A 21,383-nucleotide genomic window follows, 5' to 3' on the forward strand; every position below is an offset into this window, starting at 1 on the left:
AAGGAAGGACACAAGGCACAAGGAAGAAGGGAAAAGGAAAGGACACTAGGAAAGGAGGAATGATGGTAATGAGAAAGGAAGAGAAGGACTGAAGTAAGTAGGAAGTAGAAGGACACAAGAAGGAAAATACACAGGTAGGTCCCAACAAAGGACACAACTTCAAGACAAAGACACAGGCATAAAATTTGAAAATACAAACATGCTTTCATAGTTTTTTTCTTTTTCTCTATACTTATCCAGATCTGGAAAATACTGGAAACACATTTCATACTTTTGTCTACTTTTCCAGACTGCTTAGGAACCTCTGCACTCATGGTTGGTGGGAAAAAGACAAGTTCACAAAGGCAAGGAATGGGAAGGGTGGGGGATAACCAATACCCCAGTCAGTCTTTACTAGAGGATGATTTACACACGTCACCATCATTTTCTTTCTCCATGAACTTGTCCTTGTTCGAACAATCACTCACACACACGTACACACACACACACACACACACGCACGCGCACGCACACACTACTCAGTAAGGACACACAAGTTCAGGGGAGATTTTACAAGTAAAACTTTATTGGAATGATACTCATGTTGCAAAATATTACACTTGTTTTTATGTCACTGTTCCCGTGACTTTAGATGCTTCCCTTCACAAGAGTGTTTTGTGTGTACGCATGTGTGCATGTGTGTCTGTGTGTGTGTGTGTGTGGTATGGGTCGATATGGTTTACACTGGCTGGGGAGGAGGGAGGTCTCATTTCCCTAAAAAGTGCGACAGTGGGCTCTTATGTACCAGCATTGTGCCTGCACTGAGAAGAAGTTGTGTCTCTGCAAAAGTGTCTCAAGGATGCTGCATACTGAACCCGACATGAAGGAAATGTTGGGGATGTGATGTCCCAACCACAGATGTAAACAATATCATGATGATAGTAATAGTCTATAAATTAGGCTATCATAATCAGTGAGCAAGCGGATGACGACCAGAAAGCTGCCATCTGTCTGCCAACATATCTTCAGATTCGTCAAGAAAATAAATTGATAGAACACTGAACATAACAACTCAAGAGAGACATTTTTTTTTTAATTCAAACCAAGTGGCCTGACATGGCATAAACAAAATAAACAAGCCCCAGATTTATTGTGGTAATTCATTTCCTACCACTTATAACATACAAGGATACAGAAAAACAAATGTGAAGCATAACATTAGGTCATTTTATGAAGGGGCCTAAAAGTTTCAGACTCTTTCTGTGTGAATCACAAGGTAAAATAAATAATGTTACAGTGGACCATTGTTTCAGATGTAGTATGTGTTTTTATTCTGCAATTAGGTGTTCCAGGTTCGCTGTAACTCAGACCAAACTCACATTCTGTCTCTGTTCACACAGTAGTAATAATAACACAGCCAGTGAACACACTTTTGCCTTAGAGTTTCACGACAAAACCAGCAGCTCAAACTGTAACAAATTTACCACATACGTGTTAAACCATGTGAGAGATGTGAACTGAGTGTTTGTAGATCTTAACCTGCATTTGTAATAAGGGAACTGACAAGACAAACCTATTTTTCCAAAAAATTGTACAAAAAACCCCAAAACAAAACATATAATGAATTCAGAATTTACTGCAGCGGGACAATCTCCCACTAGAAAAAATACAAAGTCCAAACTTTCACTTGAGTACGCTTACTCAGTGAGGGAAATAATTGAATGATAGAATGTAATAGATTTTTTCAACAAAGTTACCAGAGCCATTCTTTCTGGTAGTCCCAACATTCCCTTTAAAATAGATGCAATAGAAGCATTTCAATTCAGAGAACAGAGCTGAACTGAGAACTGCAGCAAATAATGACATCTTTGGGGGACGCCAAGTCTCCATAACAATCATGAGATCCTGTCTACGAGCCACCCAGCTGCATGTGAGGCACGAAGCCTTTCCAGTCCCTCCTTCGTTAACAGAAACACGGACAGCTTGCAAAACTCTACTGAGACCCTAGACAGCGGTACGAGCTTTGGTCAGATGAAACAGAGATTAAGCTTTTCAGCAACAAACACTGTAAGTGGGTTTGAAACAAAGTATGAACATGTGTAAGTGTCATGTTGACTGAAGTACAGCGGAGTATCTGTGACGCTGTGAGCCTGTTGATTATGGCATCATAAATTCTTTGAAATACCTGATGATTTAGAGAAAAGCCTGGTGGCTTTTATCAGTAAACTGAACAAAGTCTGAAGAGCCAAGACTCTGGAGAATCTCTATAGAGAGGATTATGTAAAAGAAAACGGCCAAAAGTCCATCTCTGTAAATGCTGTTGTGCTGCACTATTGTAAAAAGGTGGCTGTTTGACGTCTTAACACAGGGCTCCCAGTGACTGTGTCACATTGTTGAAAACAATTATTTCCTAACATGGTATTTCATTCCTCACTGAGTAAATTTACTTCAATAACAAGTTGGAATATTTTTAAAAAGTGTGATATTGTGGTACTACACTAAAGTATTTCTGTAATTAACATTTTTACCAGACGTGATAACATATTGTGTTTATGTTGCTTCCTGCAAGTTCTCTTATTTGATGTTTATTGATGTTTATTCGCTGTATCGGAGAGGAGGCTCTGACTGACAGCTGAACCTCGGATACAGGAAGTGCAATGTGGCTCATAGAGCAGTGGGCTACATCTTTTACTTTGCAGAACTGCCGAGGGCGTTTGCTTGTCAGTTCTACTTGTGGTTTATGGATCTGAAGTAGACTTATGACCAGGTCCATCCCAGGTATTTTGGGGGCTGTTCTTCACAAGTATGGGGTGTCTGGCTGGGTATCCAATCTATGTGTGCCCAAAGCAGGACCTGGGGTCTGTATTCTCGGCACAAAGTGAAGCCTGTTCCCAGTGTGCTCTGGATTCCACCAATATTCATGGATATCAAGGAATAACCCTGTAGGGGAGGGCGTCTGGTTCGGAAACATCAGCATCTCATTTTTACTTTTTTTTTTTTACTTAAGATGGGGGTTCTGTTGGCTTTTTCAGCCCATGACCTCCAGTGGGCACTGGAGCGGTTCACTGCAGAGCGTGAAGCAGCCAGGATGAGAGTCAGCCCCTTTAAGTCTGAAGCCAAAGTTCCTGAGCAGAGACAGGAAGACGGCTCCCCTCTCAGTCAGGGGTCAGTCTCTGCCTCAAGTGGAGGAGTTTAAGTATCTAGGTGTCTGGTTCCCGAGTGATAGTAGGACAGAATGCTAGATCAACAGATGGATCGGGGCTTTGTATGCAGTTGTGACGTGTTGTGACTGAAAAAAGAGCGAAGCTCTCAATTCACTGACCTAGGTTCTGACCCTCACCTGTGATAATAAGATAAGAAAAGAGGCTGAAAGTATGAGATCCTGGATACAAGCGACCGAAATTAGCTTCCTCTAGAGGATGGTTGGACTCAGTCACTGCTTCTCCACATTGAAACAGTCAGTCGAGGTGGCTTGGGCATCTGATCCGAATGCCCCCTGGGTGCCTCCCTTTGGACGTTTTCCGATCACGTCCCACTGGAACGTGATCGGACCCAGGGGAAGACCCAGAATTCACTGGTGGGATTTTATGTCCCATCTGGCATGGGAACGCTTTGGGATGCCCCAGAATGAGCTGGATGATGCTTATGGGGGCCAGGGTGGGATGTCTGGGGATCCCTCTTGAACCCGATCCTGGATAAGTGGAAGACAGTAGATAGATGGACGGGAATGGTCTCTCCTAAGAGACACATGTGGTAAAGGATACTGTGAACCCAGGTCGTCCACCTGGACAATTCCTTCATGTTAAGCCATTTCAAACACCACTCTAATTTACAAATGATGCACACAGACTAGTAACATTGCAGATGTGTATTTCAAACAAAAGGCCAATCATATTTTTCTCATATCTGAGATTTTTCACGAAGTCGAGACTCTTGACAAAAAACATGATGAAAGGAATTCCTTGTGCCTATCTGAACTGCAATATTTCACATCCCTAATAAGGTAAAAGATCAAATTATGATTTAACGCCTGAAACAAACAATTGAATCCTCTCAGGACGTTGTTTTAATGCCCTGCTGTCAAACTGTGTCAAGCAAGGAGACCCCCAAACATCCGAGGTGGCCTTTGTCGTAAGCTTCAAATCACCAGGTTGTTTGGCGAACATGTTAAAGGATATTTCAACAAGCTGTAGCAGGAAAACAATGATCAAACAGTTCTTCTCAGTAAACACATTTCTATTAGTCCTACTGACATAAAAATTCACACAGGATGTCTGTAACAACCCAAGAAACTCCCACTCACAGCAAGATCGACACAAATTGCTCCAGAAATTAAAGTTATATGTAATAAACTTGAGTGAAAAAGGCAACTAAAACATAACTGAAATCTGTAACCATGTAGTAAGCAATCCTGTCTTGTATTAGTTCAGTTATCAATAATTTATGACAGCTGATTTAGGCGGGAGCATAAACAATTTGTCTTTTATGCTGTTGCCAGAAAAACGTAAGAATCTCCACAACCATATTATTGCAAAAAATACAAATGGCACCGAACCATTACAGCCATTATCCGGAGGAGGAAAGAACACAATTTCACTAAAAATCAGCCACGGGTGGGTGGCTTCTGTGTTTTCTGTAAAAATTTCTGACAAAAAAAGAGTAATCAGAACAGGTCTCCGAAAGCACATGATTGCTCTCACTGAGCTTTAGTAATCCATTTTTTTTAAATCATGGAAATAAACCACAATGGCCTCATTGAAAACTAACTATGCAAGACTCTCCTATTGACCGGAAAGTTTGCTCTAAGTTTGCTACAGAACATTTTGGTCAAGTCAGTGGAAAACTGGATTATCATCTTTAGATGAGACCAGCATTAAACTCTTTGAATGTCACTACACACACAATGTTTGGAGAAGAAATGGCACTGGCCACCAACCCCAAAAACACCACATTGACAGTGACGTTCGGAGGTGGGAACATGATACTGTGGGCCCGTCTTACAGGATGTGCTAGTGGCAGCATTTATAGGAAGAAATGTACTAAGATATTCTTAGTAATGCCCTTGTTACAATATTTTGTATCAGTTTTCTTTTACCTCCAGGAAATTATGTGATTGGAAAATAATGTATATTGCATCACTATACATTCAACACTGTAACATACACGACTTTAATTATAATATAAACAAAATCTTGCCACATGAGAGTGGTTGTTACACACGCAGCAGCTGCTACAAAATCATGTCAGCTGCAGCTGTTGTGTTCTGATTAATTTGGTTAGTAATTGTTTGACCACTAGGGGGCGCTCTCAAAACATAGAAATTTAATTCCCATAGGGTCTGCTTTTGTTTACTCTTTCTAAAGAGAAATTAAAAGATGGCGTGGTTATGAAAAAGCAATACATGACTGGTCATGACTGCAGAACATTTAAACAAAATTGGTCCTATTTGTCTCTAGTATAAACAGACAAAGCTGATCTAAAGTAACAAACACTTGAAAAACATGACAGAATTTGAGGTTTTGCAAAATGTCCTTAATTTCCTCCTCATGTTCAGACTCATGTAACAGGGTATCTTTTAAAATGCCAGTGGCAAGATAGGAAGGAGTGCAACAGCACATGTCAGAAAGACAATGATGCCAAAAACACAGTCATGGAAACTTGTAATCTGGTGTCGGAAAAGGAACCAGAGGAGAGAAAAACGGCTCAGTCAGTCACCTGACTTGAACATAATTAGAAACACTATAGAAATAACTGGTTATCAGAGAGCGGTGAAGAAATTTGAAGACAGTTTTTATCAAAGAATAAGTCAAAATGACAACTGAGAACTTCGACTAGCTTCTACATACGGGAGATGCCTTAAAGCTTTTCTTTCAAATATTTAAGAGAATTCAACTTTATAATATGCAACCTGATTTATGGACTTAGTTGCTTTTATTTCTTTGTATGTGCAGATTATTTGGGTTGCTAGCAACATCTGGTGTGAATTTTATACCAATATCCTCAATGGAAACAAATTCACTGAGGAAAAACATGTTCAATACAAAATTCCCAGATGCATATTCACTTCCCATCTCTAACTTGACAAACAGAGTACCAATCATTTTCAGATCATCAATACATACACATAAAATGAAACTTAGCAAAACTAGTGCATGTCCTGAACGCACACAAAAGAAATGATGACAGAGTTTGCATGGTTCTCTTTTGTGACACGAGCGACAATCAAGGTAAAGCACACCATCCTGATCGCCATCCGTACGGACCAGAGCGCCGACGACCCTCAGCCAGAAGCAGTCGGAGGTCCTCTGCCTCACACGGTGTCTAAAAGTCAAAACCAGGGGGGCCAAACGGTTGTTTCAATAAGTAGAATAATCTCATGTAGTAAATTAGCTCTGAGCTGAAACAGGAAGTGCTTTTCTATCAAAACTGACCAAAAATTCTGGAAGGGATAAAGTGTGGAAGACGCCAACTAAAACTCTAAATAGACCCTCTTTTTCTTTTCTTGTTCCTTTTAAACTCGTTTAAAACCAGAACTTCAAATTCCCAAATCTGTACTCCGAGATTTACCTGCTGATCCTTAGGCTTTATGGAGATAAATGTCTGTTAAGTGATATGTTCAAACCTGAGTTTCCATTATGCGGTTGGTGTTTTTCTCGCAACACCGTTGAAACTGAGAGAAATCCGTCCTTTTTATTGGTATGTCGTCGTACTGTAACGTTAGCATGATATGGTTTCACTGGAGCCACTAAGTACCTACTAACATTTAAAAATGGAGTACTGCAGATATGTACAAAGTCTGTATATATTAACAATAATAAGAGCCGTAGATGGAGTTACACAACAGACGTACCTGACTTTTTGTTTCGTCTTTCTTTTGGCCCCTCGAGCCTTTGAAGTGTTTCATCTATGAGATGGGTCAGGTGAACTCAAGACAAACTATATATCACATGGGCATTTATCTTAACGCGTGTTGTGTTTTGCTCAAACCATCTCGTCGGCGCGAACCGACGATATCTTGCGTGCGCACTCGTGCGATGACCGGCCGATTGACGTGTTGACTCGTCTTTGCTGTGGCGCAGAAACGAACGGAACGGAAACGGATGCAGAAACGGGAAGATCTCGGGCGAGAATGCGTAGAGGCAACTCTAAGTCAGCGGGGCTCCCGACACCCATAAAACACAGCGTCGTTATAAAGGGATTCATAAATAAGACGACAATAAAGAAAACACAACAGAAACGCAACAGAAAAGGCAACACTGCTGGTTATCAGTCTCCGCTCTCTTTTTCCACACACCTCTATTCGATTTTTTTCCCTTTTCCTTTTTTTGTAGCTGGTGCTTATATTTGGACAGAAGACAGTACACTTTTCTTGTGTCTCCCTTTTGACCAGCCTACCTTAGACTTTCCCTATTTTCCTTATTTCTTCTCCTCTAACTCTAGAATTCAGCAAACTCCTTGGCACATTTCTCGGTGAAGGAGACGCGGATCTCCTCCTCTTCATAGTCGTCAAAGTTGCTGGTATCGCCTGGTCCTTTGAACTTTGGAACAAAGGGAGCTTCCACCTAGAAACAAAAAAAACATCAAAAACATAAAAGGCTCCAAATCGCAATCAAATCCAGTGCAAACGGAGACACAATGTAGAAACACCAACACGCACCTTTTTCTGGTAGATGGCAATCCAGTCAGTTGTTGCGAACCACTTATGACCTTTGATGTCATTGACTCCGTTTTTGAGGTTCCCAAAGCGTTTTGTGAGATCCACCTGAAACCAAGAGGAGAACGTTCTCATCATCTCGGAGGTCTTGGAAAAGTAAACCACGCCTCACTGGAAGTTCAGAACTTCCTTGACTTTTGCCTTCACCTGTAGGAGGTTCCTCAGTAGGTCCTTCAGGTCTGAACTGAAGTGAGACGGGAAACGAACCTGAGGACAAGGAAATAGAGGAAGCGGTTGTGTGAACGCACAGTTACAGAGCCAAAAAGAGTCTTCCACAACAAGTCACCAAAAAACCCAACAAGCAGGTGAATGGGAGCATTGGGGATCCTTCTCATCTTCGCCACAGCATCCTCTACTCTCACACCAGCTAACTTCATGTCCATCCATACATCTTGGGTTTGGTCTTCCTCTCGGGCTCCAGCCCCGTGGCTTCCAACCTGCTGACATGTCTACAGATGTCCAAACCGTCTCAGCCTGGCCTCTCTGATTGCCCATCCCATCACTGCCAAACAGAACCTCAACATCTTGAGCTGTGAAACCTCCAGTTCTGCCTCCTGTCTCCTCTTCATCGGCACTGCCTCTAAACCACACACCATCGCCGGTGTCACTACTTTCCTTACATTCTCGTTGATCCACTTTTATCACATCCAACTCTGCGCTTCTCTCCATCCATTCCACCCCACTTGCACACACTTCTTCACCTCTTTTCCACACTTCTTCCACTGCTCTGGAAGATTGACTCCAGGCCTCTACCTTATTTTGCCTTTACTTCCTGTGACATCACCGTTACATTTGTGCCCCTCTCATTCACACACACACACACACACATTCTGTCTTGCTGCGACTGATCTTCATCCCTCTCTTTTCCGGTACACACCTCCACCTGTCTTGCTTTTCCTCTATGTGCGCCCTGCTCTTACTGCAGACCACAATGTTGTCTGCAAACACCACAGTCCTTGGAGAACTCCTGCCTATCCTCATCCTCATCTGTTAGTCTGTCCATCACCTACACGAACAAGAAAAGGAGAAATCCACTTAGGTTTTTTGCACCAATGGTTGTTGGTGTCAACTTCCAACTGGTTGTTTATTTTTTTTACAAAATGAAAACGATTCTGAACTCGCCTTGATTCACTCTAATGGTGTCAAACTCCAGTCCTCGAGGGGCGGCGTCCTGAAACTTTTACATGCATCTCTAGTTCACCAACATTTGAGTCAAAAGGCTGCAGTCAAGTTCTCCAGAGTCCTGCTAATGACCTAAATGTTTGATTCGGCTCTGCTGAAGCTGAGACACGTGTGAGAGCCGCATGGCACCGGCTCTGGAGGAGTGAAATCTGACACCGGTGCAAGACGGTTACTGCATTTAAAATAGGGTTCCACGATATCTGTGAAACGTAACTGGGATGCTACTTAACGCACAATTTAATTTCTTTTCTGTTTCCTTTGCCATCACGTTCCCACCGCTATTTTGCAATCTGAAGGCATCCATACAGTGAACATGTATCTCAACAGACCAGAATCATTCCTGGCAGGCAGAATTTGCTTGGATTGCGTACAAAATATATCCTGTCAAATATTGCATCCAAGCAGTCCTTACTGAATATGATATTGCAATTCAATATATTAATATGTAGATCTAAAAGATTTTTGAAATGTCTAAAAAAAACACTACTCAATGAAAATTCAGATTTCTCTAATAAGAAGGGAAACTTTCATCTTTAATGTTTATTCTTACATTTTGCCTTGTAGATTTTTGGTTCACGTTTTATAAAAACGTCAAACTCTTTGGTTGGATTATGTACAAGAACTGAAATTACTCAGTCTTGGTGAGACTTATTTATATAAGACCATAAATCCTAAAATTAAATAATGCACCACGAAACATCTGGATTTCTTGCCGAAACATTTACATACTGTAGAAGAAGTCCCCAGAAATCACTGAGTTTTTAAACAACACAAAAGAGAAAAGTACCGGAAATTAGTAACATTTTTCTCTCAAAAGCGCGAGACTAAACAGTGAAACGGAGTGGAGAAGTCCGTCTTCAGTCAAAAACAACAAACATTTCAAAATGAAAACAGCAAAACTCACCTTCCCTGATACAATCTTTTCATAGATTTGAATTGGCTGATCGGCAAAGAAAGGAGGATACCCTGCTGCCATCTCATAGACCAGAACACCCAGCGCCCACCAGTCCACCGCCTTGTTATATCCCTGCCAGTGTAAACAGGTGGAGAAAGTTCACTTGCATTTTCAGATTGCCACACTTCAGGCTTTGACTAAAAACACAATCAAAAACAAACAAAAAAGTCAAGGGAAGATGGATCACCTTGCTGAGGATGATCTCTGGAGCCAGATATTCTGGGGTGCCACACAGTGTCCAGGTCCGGCCCTTTACCCGTTTGGCAAAGCCAAAATCTGTAACCTGAGTAGCAATGAGAGAGAGAGAGAGAGAAAAAAAAGAGCTGACAGACATTTATTTTAATGAGAAACAACAGAAATAAAATGAACAGAGATAGATGGAAGAGAAAACATCTTGGAGCAGAAAGAAATATTTGGTGTTATTTCACATTAAACCACAAGGGGGCGACATAACCATTCAATACTCTTCCAGTTTTACTACAATAACATGAATATAAATTTCACTTCCAGACAGTTTTCTAGATTTTTTTTTCTTTTTCAGACTTTTAGGAAGTTATGAACATGTAGACTCTCCTGTTTGGTTTTCATTTGGTTTCCAGAATTTTACCGTATTTATGAAATTTATTTAAAATTCAGGCAACCACAGCTGCACCGGTATTTTACCGTAAATTAGAGACTTTTTTTTTACAGTGTGGAATGGATGATTTTAATCCCTTTACATCCCAGTTTGTGATAAAAAAAATTAATTTTATCTCAAACAATTTAAAAATAACAGGAAAAAACACAAAAACTGATATCAGAGAAATAAATCCAAATGCACAAATAATAACACAAGAATAAGCCCGAGGAAGTAAGTACAAAGAAACGAGCTAATATGAGAACACCCTTGTGATAATAAATCAACACAGAAAAATAAATTGAATATGGCAAAAACCTACAGCGAAACTGTCACGACATGGACAAAAATGAAAACCAGGACACAAAACACCGAAAGATCGTGATAGAAGAAACAGAACCTCTGACCTGTATGTAGCCCTGTTGGTCTATGAGCAGGTTTTCAGGTTTCAAGTCTCTGTAGATCAGGTCCAGAGCGTGCAGGTACTCAAAGGTCAGCACGATCTGAGCAGCGTAGAACCGAGCGTGCGGCTCACTGCGCCAACAGAAGCACAGCAGGAACCGACAGTGAGTGGATTGGTAAAAACTTTGGAGAACTAAGACGCAGCAAAAAAATACCAAAACATCTTCATGGCTGTCATCAGAAACTACTGAGCGCTTCCTGAATGCACACTTCAATCAGTAACTCCAGGAAGTTGCAGTAGCAACTGTTAGTGCAAATTCACTCTTTATTCGCAATTCTTTTCTCAGACTTTTCAGTAGCCATTGCAACTTTTCTGCAAATCCGACGAATCACCTTAACGTTTTTTTCTGACCAATCACTGGAACTTGGCTGAATTTGGACCAATCTCCTCAATAATAACTTCCTGTTTTACAACATCTCCAGAGACCTGCACCTGGAAGAAGAAAGCATGCGTGACGCTAAGCGGTAACGTTTTCTCTTTTTTTTCTGCAAAGACCCTTGTGAGACATTCTGCAGGATCTGCTTGTGCAGCAAACAGTTCATGTTATCCTGAATGACCAATAAGGGTTTCTTCTTTTGCACTTTGACTACTCCTTGGGACATGACTTTATTTGCATTACGTTTGCTATTTTAAGAAGGCACTTGAAAATGTTATCTGCATTTTAAGTTTTAACTCTGTTAAAATCCCGTCATTTATTGGGAGGTTTTTATAAGATCATGTTATGGCAAAATAAAGCTTAAAAAAATGCATCTTCGACCACAACTTTTTGAAAAAGGTACAGCAAAGTCAGTTATTTCAGGCTGCAAAAACAATCACAACAACAAAAACATGGCAAAATTTTGGAGGGACTGTTAAATGCACTGACCTGAATCTGCCAATTCTTCGTAGGTGGGAAAACATCTCTCCACCTGGTACATACTCCATAACCATGTAAAGGTTGGTGTTGTCCTGGACGCATAAATAAAAGGACGGAGATTAGATATACAAACACACAATAAACTGGAAAAAGACATGGGAATCTGAGCACAAAGCTTGTTGAACCTCTTGCTAATGTGTGTTCTCTGACTGCCTTGGTGAAATAAACCTTAAATGACAAGACCGTAACACAAATAAAGTGACAAAATAGTTTCACAAAAACTCAAAATACCAGCTTCAAAGGTGAACCCTAGAGTCAGTTTGTCTCTTTTGGGCTGCAGAACAACAGCTCAGCAGCATAAGAGCTGAGGAAGGCTTTCTCTTACAAATAAAATACATTCACCTGTAATTTTACTCCATTGAAAGCGTTTTTAATACACAAAAATGATACTGGACCTCTCAGAATGACTGGTGGCACAGATTAGTGTTCATCGGTGCCACTTCAATTCGTGTGCAGAGCAGCACACATGGACCGTTAATAGGTTTATTTAAGGCCTCAAGGATACTGGATGCCTGCCCAACCAGGTGCATCTAAACAGCTTAACCTGAGTAAGGACATAATTGGAGCACGGCCCTCATCTGGGTTAGTCTGTGTGGGCGCAAGAGCGCTGCTGACACCTCTTCACGTGGCCGGCCTGGTTTTGTTCTGCTGAGACGCGGGTTTACGGTCTCGGAAGAGGCGACAACACAACAGAGGTAATGAATCTAATCTGGATTGGTTTATGCAAATTTATTAAAGACTCTTGATTGGATAGGCTCTTAAAAAGTTTACGAATGGGAGGTCACAGCTTGTGATTGGCCACACGTGTTCTGGTTGTAGAAGAAGGAGTGAATTACATCTAAACTGGATCAAGTTTAGAAACTACAGGTTCTGAAAAAGGCATTAAAAAAGCCGTGAATCGATGGCATGTTTAGATTCTTAAATGTACGTTTTTCTGGTGAATGACCTGGACAAAAAGTCAAATTTTGATTATTTAAATCCAAACTAGAGGAAATAATCTGAAACTGAGGTAATATATTTTTTTTTAAAGTCCCAATTTTTTCCAGAAATCTTGATTTTCATCTGGAGAAATCTGACATTTTTCCATAAACGTAGTCAGACTTGGAAACCGATAAAACAACATAAATGGGTCTTAATCATTTTGCCCCTTTAACCATTTCCTACTTTTGTTGCCTTAGGTCTGTAATTTCCAGGAGACACACACAAACACTGACGTTCAGCAATGCTAACGATGCTAATAGCTAGTAGAGGATGATGAAGACATTTCTATACTAAAACTTCAAAACATTTTGTCTTTGTTTACGATCAGCATTAACCTTATTTACTGCGATTGTTCTCTCACGGACGTGGTAGATTATCACATTCGTTCCCAGTAAACGTTTTAATAATCACACTGGGAAAGCTGGAATTCATGTTAAACTCGGTTTAATCGAAGCTCAGCAGGTCAGACCGCTTACAAAAGCGATGATCCGAAACACACCTGAATCAAATGAATGGCTCGTTATCAGGCCTTTGTAGAGCTGATCCCGGTCTGTTGGAGTAAGGATACTTCTAAAACTTGCAGGATGGTGGCTCTCGAGGACTGGACTTGGCCACCCCAGTGCATCTCGCTGTTTACGCGATTAAACAGTAACTATGACTGCTATTCTCATAAAATCTTACGGTACAAAATGAGCAAAGGTTAGCGAGAGGTGAACGCCAAAACGCGGCTGGGTCTAAACGGAGAGGTCAGCAGCGGGGTCATCAGAGCTCTGAGCATTTGGAGCTCACACTTCCTCCGCATGCTCACGGGCCACACAATCATTTCGTTATGCAGCAACAGACAAGTTCACGCCTGATGCTGCCTCTGCATACAAAGAGGCGACTGACGCCACATAAACAGACAGGACGGAGCAGCGCCGTGCAGAAACAGCGCGGGACTCCACAGCAGGCAGCAGCAGCAGCCAGTTTGATTCAATTAAACACAGCAGAGAAGTGGGTAGCGGCGAGCGCCCATCTTTTTAGCTCACTGTCTTTTATTTTTGTGGTCTGAAGCGCTTTGATCTTGTCAAGCTGACATGCTTTCGGAGGCCGTTTTGAGGAGAAGCTCTTGACAGTCGGCCTGAACGCCAAAACGTCCAATTCGCAACCGCCCGCGAAAACAAACAGGGACACCGTCGGACGTTCTCCGTACCTTGAATGAATACTCTAACCGCACAAGAAAGGGAAAGCTGACAGCCTGGAGGATCCTCTTCTCGTTTAGAGTGTGCTCTATTTGCTTAAGCTTCACCACCTGGAGGTCACACACACACACACACACACACACAAGCAAACTCAGAAGAAGGAAAGGAACTCAGATTGATCACATAAAAGACTTGTGAAATTTGAATTAGGTAATAAAAAACACAACAGCTCTCTTACAAGAGCACCCTAACATCATCTGAGAGGTATACAAGCTTTACTTTAACTAAACAGTTAAATACTCGATTAGTCACTTGATACTTGGTTTTGGAAAACAAGACAATGAGATTTTAATGTTATTTTGTGAATAACTTAAGAACACCTTTTTTGTTGTTGTTGTTTTCACAGTTAATCAGAAACGACACTTTAAGGATTCTGAAATAGTTAAAACAAGAGTTTACTGAGATCTCTCTCGGCGTAACATCTCTAAAAATGTAAACACCCCGTTACATTTCTTATCAAAGTGAAGCGCGCCTACCAAAACGTTACCTAGCCGTTGTATCTGTTCGTTCTGGAAACGAAGGTAAGCTCTTCAGGCTCGACAGAACATTTCCAAGTTTAAGACTCGTGTTTGAATTGCTGACGCTTTCATTGTGAGAACAGCATGACTGGCTTCCACTGTCTTAACCGCATCAGTAACTCAAGCCGGGTTTAACCAGCACATACATCATCGTTGACCTGTTGAACTCACTCTAAGGCGGCAGTGATACCGATTCAGACATCGGAAATGTCTGAATTGTCTTTTATAAAGAGCGATTTTTTAAAAAATGTTTTAACTTTTATCCAGAAATGATCAAATGCAGTCCAGATTCCCTAAAATAAAACATGAAATCGGCTTTTCACTTTGAAGGGAAGTTAAAACTCAGACGCTAACTTCGGCGTCATGAACCAGATGCGGTATCCTCCAAAACCCGTTCAGTTCTTATGATCCGTTTGGGTCTTCTACAACAACAACAACAACAACAACAAAATCCATAAAAGATTGTCAAATAAACAGCTTAAAAGCTTTCAGCGACTACCAGCACAACTCAACAACTACTTCCTGTCTTACGCCACAATAATATTCTCATTTACTATTAGCAGGATGATCAGAGACGAAGCTTACGCCTGGATTTGATGCTCCCTGAACGAAGCACCGGGACTTTGTTTTTTTTTCCAGTACCAATAAAAAAACAGGTCAGTGTTCTCACGAGTAACACGTGGGAACACTGAACATGAGCATCTCGATGATGATAACATCTCCCAACCCTCCTAACTCCGCCCGCCCTCCTGCGACCTCCGTGACCCCCACTCTGCCGAGACTGACCTTCTGCTTGTTGAGGATCTTCATGGCGTAATGCTGTCCCGTTTCTCTGTGCTTCACCAGCATAACACGGCCAAACGAGCCCGTGCCCAAGGTTTTCAACCTCTCAAACTGCTCCAGGCTAGCAGTGTTCTGGACACGGGGAAAACAGGAAGAGTTAGCACGTTTTTCTGAAAAAGGACGGCGGGAGACGCCATTGCAAAGCCATTTTCATAAACGCATGAAACGGATGCCCACAGACAGACATGAAAATATTCATAATAACAAAAAGAATAAGATAAGTACTGTAAAGTAAGGTCTAATATACAATGTAAGGAAAAAATAGCAGGTTTACATTCAAAGTAATGGGCGTGCGTGATAGCAGAACTGCCCAAACTGTGCTGATATATGTTTCTGCAAAAACAGGCTTTTTACAAGACTATGAAAACATGCATAAAGAACTGCCTGTGGGAATGTAAACGGGATGCTGTATTTGTTGGAAACAGGGATGGTTGCATTCTCTGAAGAGAAAACTGGAATTGGCGGGTCACAGTTTCACAAAAACTGGAGATTGAAAATTGGCCAGAAATTTAGAACCAGTCCGTCTTTATTCACAGCTGCAAACAGAAACGGTGATGGTTACAGCATCAGGTCTGGGCAACGAGATGGTTCATTTGGTCTTTTGGTTCACTTGGTCTTGAGGTCACATCAATTAGTGACCCCAAAATGTCACTAAGTGATGCTGTTAATCTTACTGTGAGTTTTTTTAGCCACCATTTCCTGACTTACACAGGGATCAATTGTTGGTCTTTCCCAGTTTGAAGAGGGGCTAAGTGAGAAAAGTGAGTCGCAAAATAGTTATCCCTCAGGGGAACTAATAAGGTTGTGGATTCCTGACTAAAACTTTCTCAAACAGCAGAGTTTAAGATACCAAAATGCTTCAATTACATTTAAATGAGTAGACAATGTTGAGAAATGTTAACGTTTCTCAACTTGGGATTTTCTCCCACATCTATGAAAGTATTTCAATGAAATGTTGGGATTTTCTGCAGTAGTTTGTATGGTTGTTGTGCTACAACAGAAAAAGATTCATTATTTTGTATAAAAATGTCTTTGTTGTTGTTGCATCAACCTTCCAGACCTCTCAGGTATTCTGATTCTGGTTCTGCTCTGCATCCCCAGAACCAGAACCAAACGCGGAGAAGCAACATTCAGCTCCTATGCACCACAAATCTGGAACAAACTTCCAGAAAACTGCAGCACAGCTGAAACACTGAGTGCCGTTAAGTCTGGACTACAAACCCACCTGTTTAGAGCTGCTTTTGAAACACAGTCATGAAACACGAATCAACAATCTGAAGTGTAACGACGGGAAAATGTAATGTTTCAAATGTTCACCGTATGTTCTATGACTTTGTATTTTCGTGTTTTTATGATGTTCGAAATGCCTTGTTGCTAAAATCTGCTAAACAAAAAAAAAAAATTTAACTGACTGATTAATCTTTACCATTGGGCAAATACCTGCCAGTGCACAATGCGATGTAGAGAAAACACTTTGGTAAACCATGAAAAACAATTGTCACAACAACTGCATTGATGTATTTTAAGATACAATCATATTAATCCCTGATCCGGTCATTAGAAAGTGACGACTTGATGCAGTGGTCACTGTTGGTTTCCCCTTAAATCTCAGCTGAGTGGTAGGTGGGGTGTCCGCCTGCCAATCAAACCTTGTTACACTCAAACGAGCCGAACAATTTAGACGTTGTAGTAAAACTTTAAAACTATTCATTTCTATATTTCTGTGTGGCTGACAGACATAAATTGTCCTAAGCCAGAGTTGGGCAAAACATAAATGACAACTGCAAGAGTGTCTTCCACTTTCTGCACATTAAAGTGAATCAAACAGATGCAAACCTGTGAAGGATTCTCCCATTTCTTGAGGAAGTCCTCTTTGGCTTTAGCAAGGAACTCCTTGACTGCAGGAGGACGGGAGAAACGTGTGTTAGCGGTTTGTTGTTACAGATAATGAGAGATGCCACAGAAATACTTAAGTCTGCTGATATTTTTAGAGGTCAACTGCACAACGCATGACTAAACCTACATCCTGCTTCACTGTTATTTGTGGCATTACTTCACAACTTTGACTAACATGAAAAGCAGTTCCAAACAATAATTTGCATCCAACACACACACAGACACACACACAGCCACGCACGCACACACACACACACACACGCACACACTCATCCAGTCAGAGTGCTCAAAACTCCACTTGTGAAAACACCTCAAAAAGACAGCATAATTACATGCTTCAGTGGCTGTGGTAAGAAATTTGATGTGTTTTTTTTTTATAGATATTTTTATAATAAAACAGAAAGAAGGTACAAAACGCGTTACGCTTTCCTGAAACTCTAAGAGCCGATTCCTGAAACTGGGAGCGGAGTAAGAGCTTTCCAGTCTGCATGGCAAATAATCTATATGATTCTCAAAAATTAAATACATAAATAAATAAGAACGGGCTGAGCAAGCATCTGCTCTGCACAGACAAACAGCCTGAATGTAGACGACACAGCAGAGGAGAGTCTAACTAATCCTTGTTGCACAGCAACCGTGTTTAAGCATTACACAGTGGCATATGTTGTTGGTTAAAGTGCTTGTAGCACATGTCCCGCTAATGTTTTGCCATGCAAACCACTTTCTGACGCTTCGTGTTATATTATAGTGCAAAGAGGGAAGGCTTTCATTTTCTGCTCAACAATAAATTTGTATTGAGCTGGAGCTGAGTGCAGGTCCATGCCAAGGATGTATGGAATATTTTTTGTGGTGCCTCCCAACCGGGCCTGTCGCGGTTACGAATCACATTTTGCTGGACGATAAATTTCGCCAGAAATGATTGCGATAAACTATAATATTGTCATTTTGAGACCATTTTCAACTAAAAATAGTGACAATGAAATACTAACGCAAGTTTGCCCTCTCAAAGACGAATCAATTTTAATTTCATACAGAACAGTTCACATTAAAAGACATTTTTGAAAAAACACAACAACCAAAAGCAGTAAATAAAAAAGAAAAGAAAAACCACACATGAAATGTGATTAAGATTATGTTGTTGATTATTTTGAATATTTCCAGTTGCGGATTCCTGGATTCCTTTGGCCTCTGGTATATATATATATATATATATATATATATATATATATATATATATATATATATATATATATATATATATATATATATATATAATCTCTGTGTGGGACAATGAAGGAATTTTCTATTCTATTCTGTGAAATAGTTTTGAATAGTTTTACATAACTTCTACAGCAAAGTTGAGGAGAAAATTGCACAAATGTGAGAATAATTAATAGTTTTTTGAATAATGTCCAGAACCAAAAGCGTCACAAGAAACATATAATTTAGGAAAAAAATATAAATGTGTCGTTACATTGTAACTTTTTTTTCTTTCATTTTTATTCAGGGAAGTCCGTCGAAATAGTTTGTTCTCGTGTAACAAAACATAGATCACAAATACTTATGACTTATTTGCAAAAAAGTTGAACTATTCCTGAATTTTTTCCCCAGCTCAAGTAGCATAAAAAGTTTCAACGTAACTCCAAACATGCTAAACATATCTACACATATCCCTCCACGCATGTGTGCAGACAGTGGTGAATTTATCAATGTGAATTCAAGGTTTTGTTGAAGGAAGCCCCAAAAACCAATCCCGAGCTTCCGAGAAGCTTCGCAGTTCGCCGATGCTTTGGGCCGGCACTGGGCGTGTTGGGCCCAGTGCCAACAACAATATCTATTTCCATAAAGCAACAGGCACAGAGTGTTCGGGGAACATCTGACACATAGCTCGTTTGCGATCTTGCCAAGATCGGAGCACAAGAGAAGTGGAGATGCTAACATAGCCGCAGCTTGCACTCGCTCTCGGCTGGTTTGCAGCTCATAAAATGATAACTATAGACTAAAACTTGCTGTATGTCGCGTGTAGAATCTCACGCCTCACTAACGCACCACAAACAGATCCTAAAATCGATTCCTGATCAGGATGTTTCATATGGACACGGAGTGAAGCGTTGCTGCGTAATTTCTGCACGCGTACAGTTTAAAGCCCAATTAGCGGGTCGTAATGAATGGAGGTGGAGAGGGGGAGAAAAGGCCTGCTTGTAGCGTAAGGCAGGTGGTGTGAAGCTTTAACGGGATGCTGTGTCACGTTGTTTCTCATCGTTTCATGAGGATGTAACGGAGCAGGTAAAGATCGGAGGGGAGGGGATGGAGGTGAGAGAGAGAGTCAGAAAGAGAGAGAGAGACAGAAAGAGAGAGAGAGAGAGCATACCCACCGCTTTCCATCTCGCTGCCCTTTCTGGCCGTGGGCGCGTTGCCCATGATGACAACCTGTCAACGGAGCAATCCGTGGCTTTGGGCCGCCCTGCAGCCTCCTCAAGCCGGTTTAATCTCTCTTAGATCGTCTCTGTGTTTCCTCTACCCAACAGAAACGGAGCGTTAACCCGTTTTGAAGAAGAAGAGAAAATAAAATAAAAGAAGAAGAAGAAGAATCCCCGACAGATGCTGCTAATGCGGCGCCACGGCGAGGAAAGGCTGGGAAAGCGGCTCCACTCCCTCCACGGTCATCCGCAGCCGACGCCGGGTTTCAGATCCTCTCTGTGGACCCCCGGCCCCCTGATAAGGGCTTCAATGGAACCATCAGACCGAGCTCGGCGCAGATGGCCCGAGCACGGAGGATACAGTCTCCGCCTGACCCTCCTTGCAGCCCCCGCCGATTGAGCCCCCCTCCCCACCCCCGGCTCCCCACCTCTCCTCAGTCCAGAAAAACAACGATTCCCGGCGCGAGCGAGCAATTTTCTCAGTCCGAAGCGTCCCGTTTTCCGGTGGTGAACCCAGTTTTAAAAAAACAAATCGACCTAGGCTGGGTCCGGCAACTGCAGGTATTCATCCAAATCAACATCGGCCCCCCGTAGCCTCGGAGACGAGCGAGATGACGGAACTACAGGCTGGCGAACGCTCCGCCCACTCGCCGAATCATCCGTTAATTGACAGCTGAGAGCCGCTCGTTGATTGGCTGCATCCTTGCAACGGTAAGCTCAGGAGTCCTCTAATTGGATATCTTGTTCTATCCCTCAAAGGGACAGCGCGTCTGACAGTCCTAACAGAATAGCGAGTGAGGGGAGCGTCATCGATTATTTTCCTCCCAACAACGCACGCGCCCACTGTCTCTGGTCTCCGTTCTCCATTGGCTTGATGCGGAGGGACCGTGGGAATCTCAGTGAGCGCGATGTTGTCCATTGGCTGTGAGCAGTGATTGACAGGAAGGCCCGCCCACCTCCCCCCACTTAAAAAAAAGAAAAGAAAACTCATTTACCCCACCCCCGTCCCCTCCAGCATCCAGCGACTGATACACGTTTGGCTGAGTGACGTCAACCGCGTGCTATTTTTAGATATGTTGGTCAGAATTTAACGCACGCCTGTATGGCAGGACATCGTATCACATAATCAAACTGCACTTCATTTTGTTCCTATTAATAACGGCAACTGGTCAGAACTATAACTAAAGATATGTAAAGTTGAGTTCAAAATTATGTTTTTTTAAGTGAATACTAAAGCTAACATTTTTTCTAATTTTTTTTACTTGCACTTAAAGTTATTAGGAACACATGCTGCTCTAAATCAAAACTTTAATAACAAACTCATTAAATTAATTATGCTACAGACTGAAGAAAAGAACACTCAAACATTTATTGTATAAACTGAAAATGCTTAAAAATATTTATCACTGAACTAATATTTGCCTAATTATAACCATGGTTTCTGAGAACTACTTACTTTCATTTTCTGTGCCTTTAAAAAAATTAAGGAAGTTGATTTAGTTGAGATAAATTATCTTTTTTTAATTAAGCTGGTATGACAACAAGCGTTTGGTCAACTTAACAGAACTGACCAAAGTTATTTACAAGTAAATAACTTGTACAGGTAAATCAAAATATGAATGCTGATAATTATATTTTTTACTTATTCTGTTTTTTCTA

At 41.3% G+C, this 21,383-nt stretch overlaps 1 protein-coding gene across 1 annotated transcript; it reads right to left on the minus strand.

Annotated features, from left to right (window-relative positions):
• Nucleotides 1-536: 536 nt before the first annotated feature.
• Nucleotides 537-20,868, minus strand: prkacab (protein kinase, cAMP-dependent, catalytic, alpha, genome duplicate b). The gene is made up of 11 exons (XM_014994165.2): nt 19,680-20,868; nt 17,245-17,306; nt 15,352-15,480; nt 13,999-14,097; nt 11,775-11,857; nt 10,854-10,980; nt 10,018-10,113; nt 9,780-9,902; nt 7,841-7,900; nt 7,637-7,741; nt 537-7,541 (listed from the first exon to the last, which is right to left on the minus strand). Exons 1-11 carry the CDS (start codon nt 19,723-19,725, stop codon nt 7,416-7,418), a joined length of 1,056 nt encoding a protein of 351 aa, XP_014849651.1. The 5' UTR covers nt 19,726-20,868; the 3' UTR covers nt 537-7,415.
• Between the last annotated feature and the right edge of the window lie 515 nt (nt 20,869-21,383).

The sequence above is a fragment of the Poecilia mexicana genome, unplaced genomic scaffold (assembly GCF_051168715.1).
Source record: "Poecilia mexicana isolate PSO_F unplaced genomic scaffold, ASM5116871v1 scaffold_2, whole genome shotgun sequence".
NCBI classification, from domain to species: domain Eukaryota; kingdom Metazoa; phylum Chordata; class Actinopteri; order Cyprinodontiformes; family Poeciliidae; genus Poecilia; species Poecilia mexicana.

Coding starts and splice junctions, on each gene's coding strand:
- prkacab (XM_014994165.2), bottom strand. CDS start 19,725: ATGGGCAACGCGCCCACGGCCAGAAAGGGCAGCGAGATGGAAAGCG. Junction 10,114..10,853: donor ACCAACAGGGCTACATACAG/GTCAGAGGTTCT, acceptor ATTGCTACTCAG/GTTACAGATTTTGGCTTTGC. Junction 9,903..10,017: donor CAGAGATCATCCTCAGCAAG/GTGATCCATCTT, acceptor TTACACTGGCAG/GGATATAACAAGGCGGTGGA.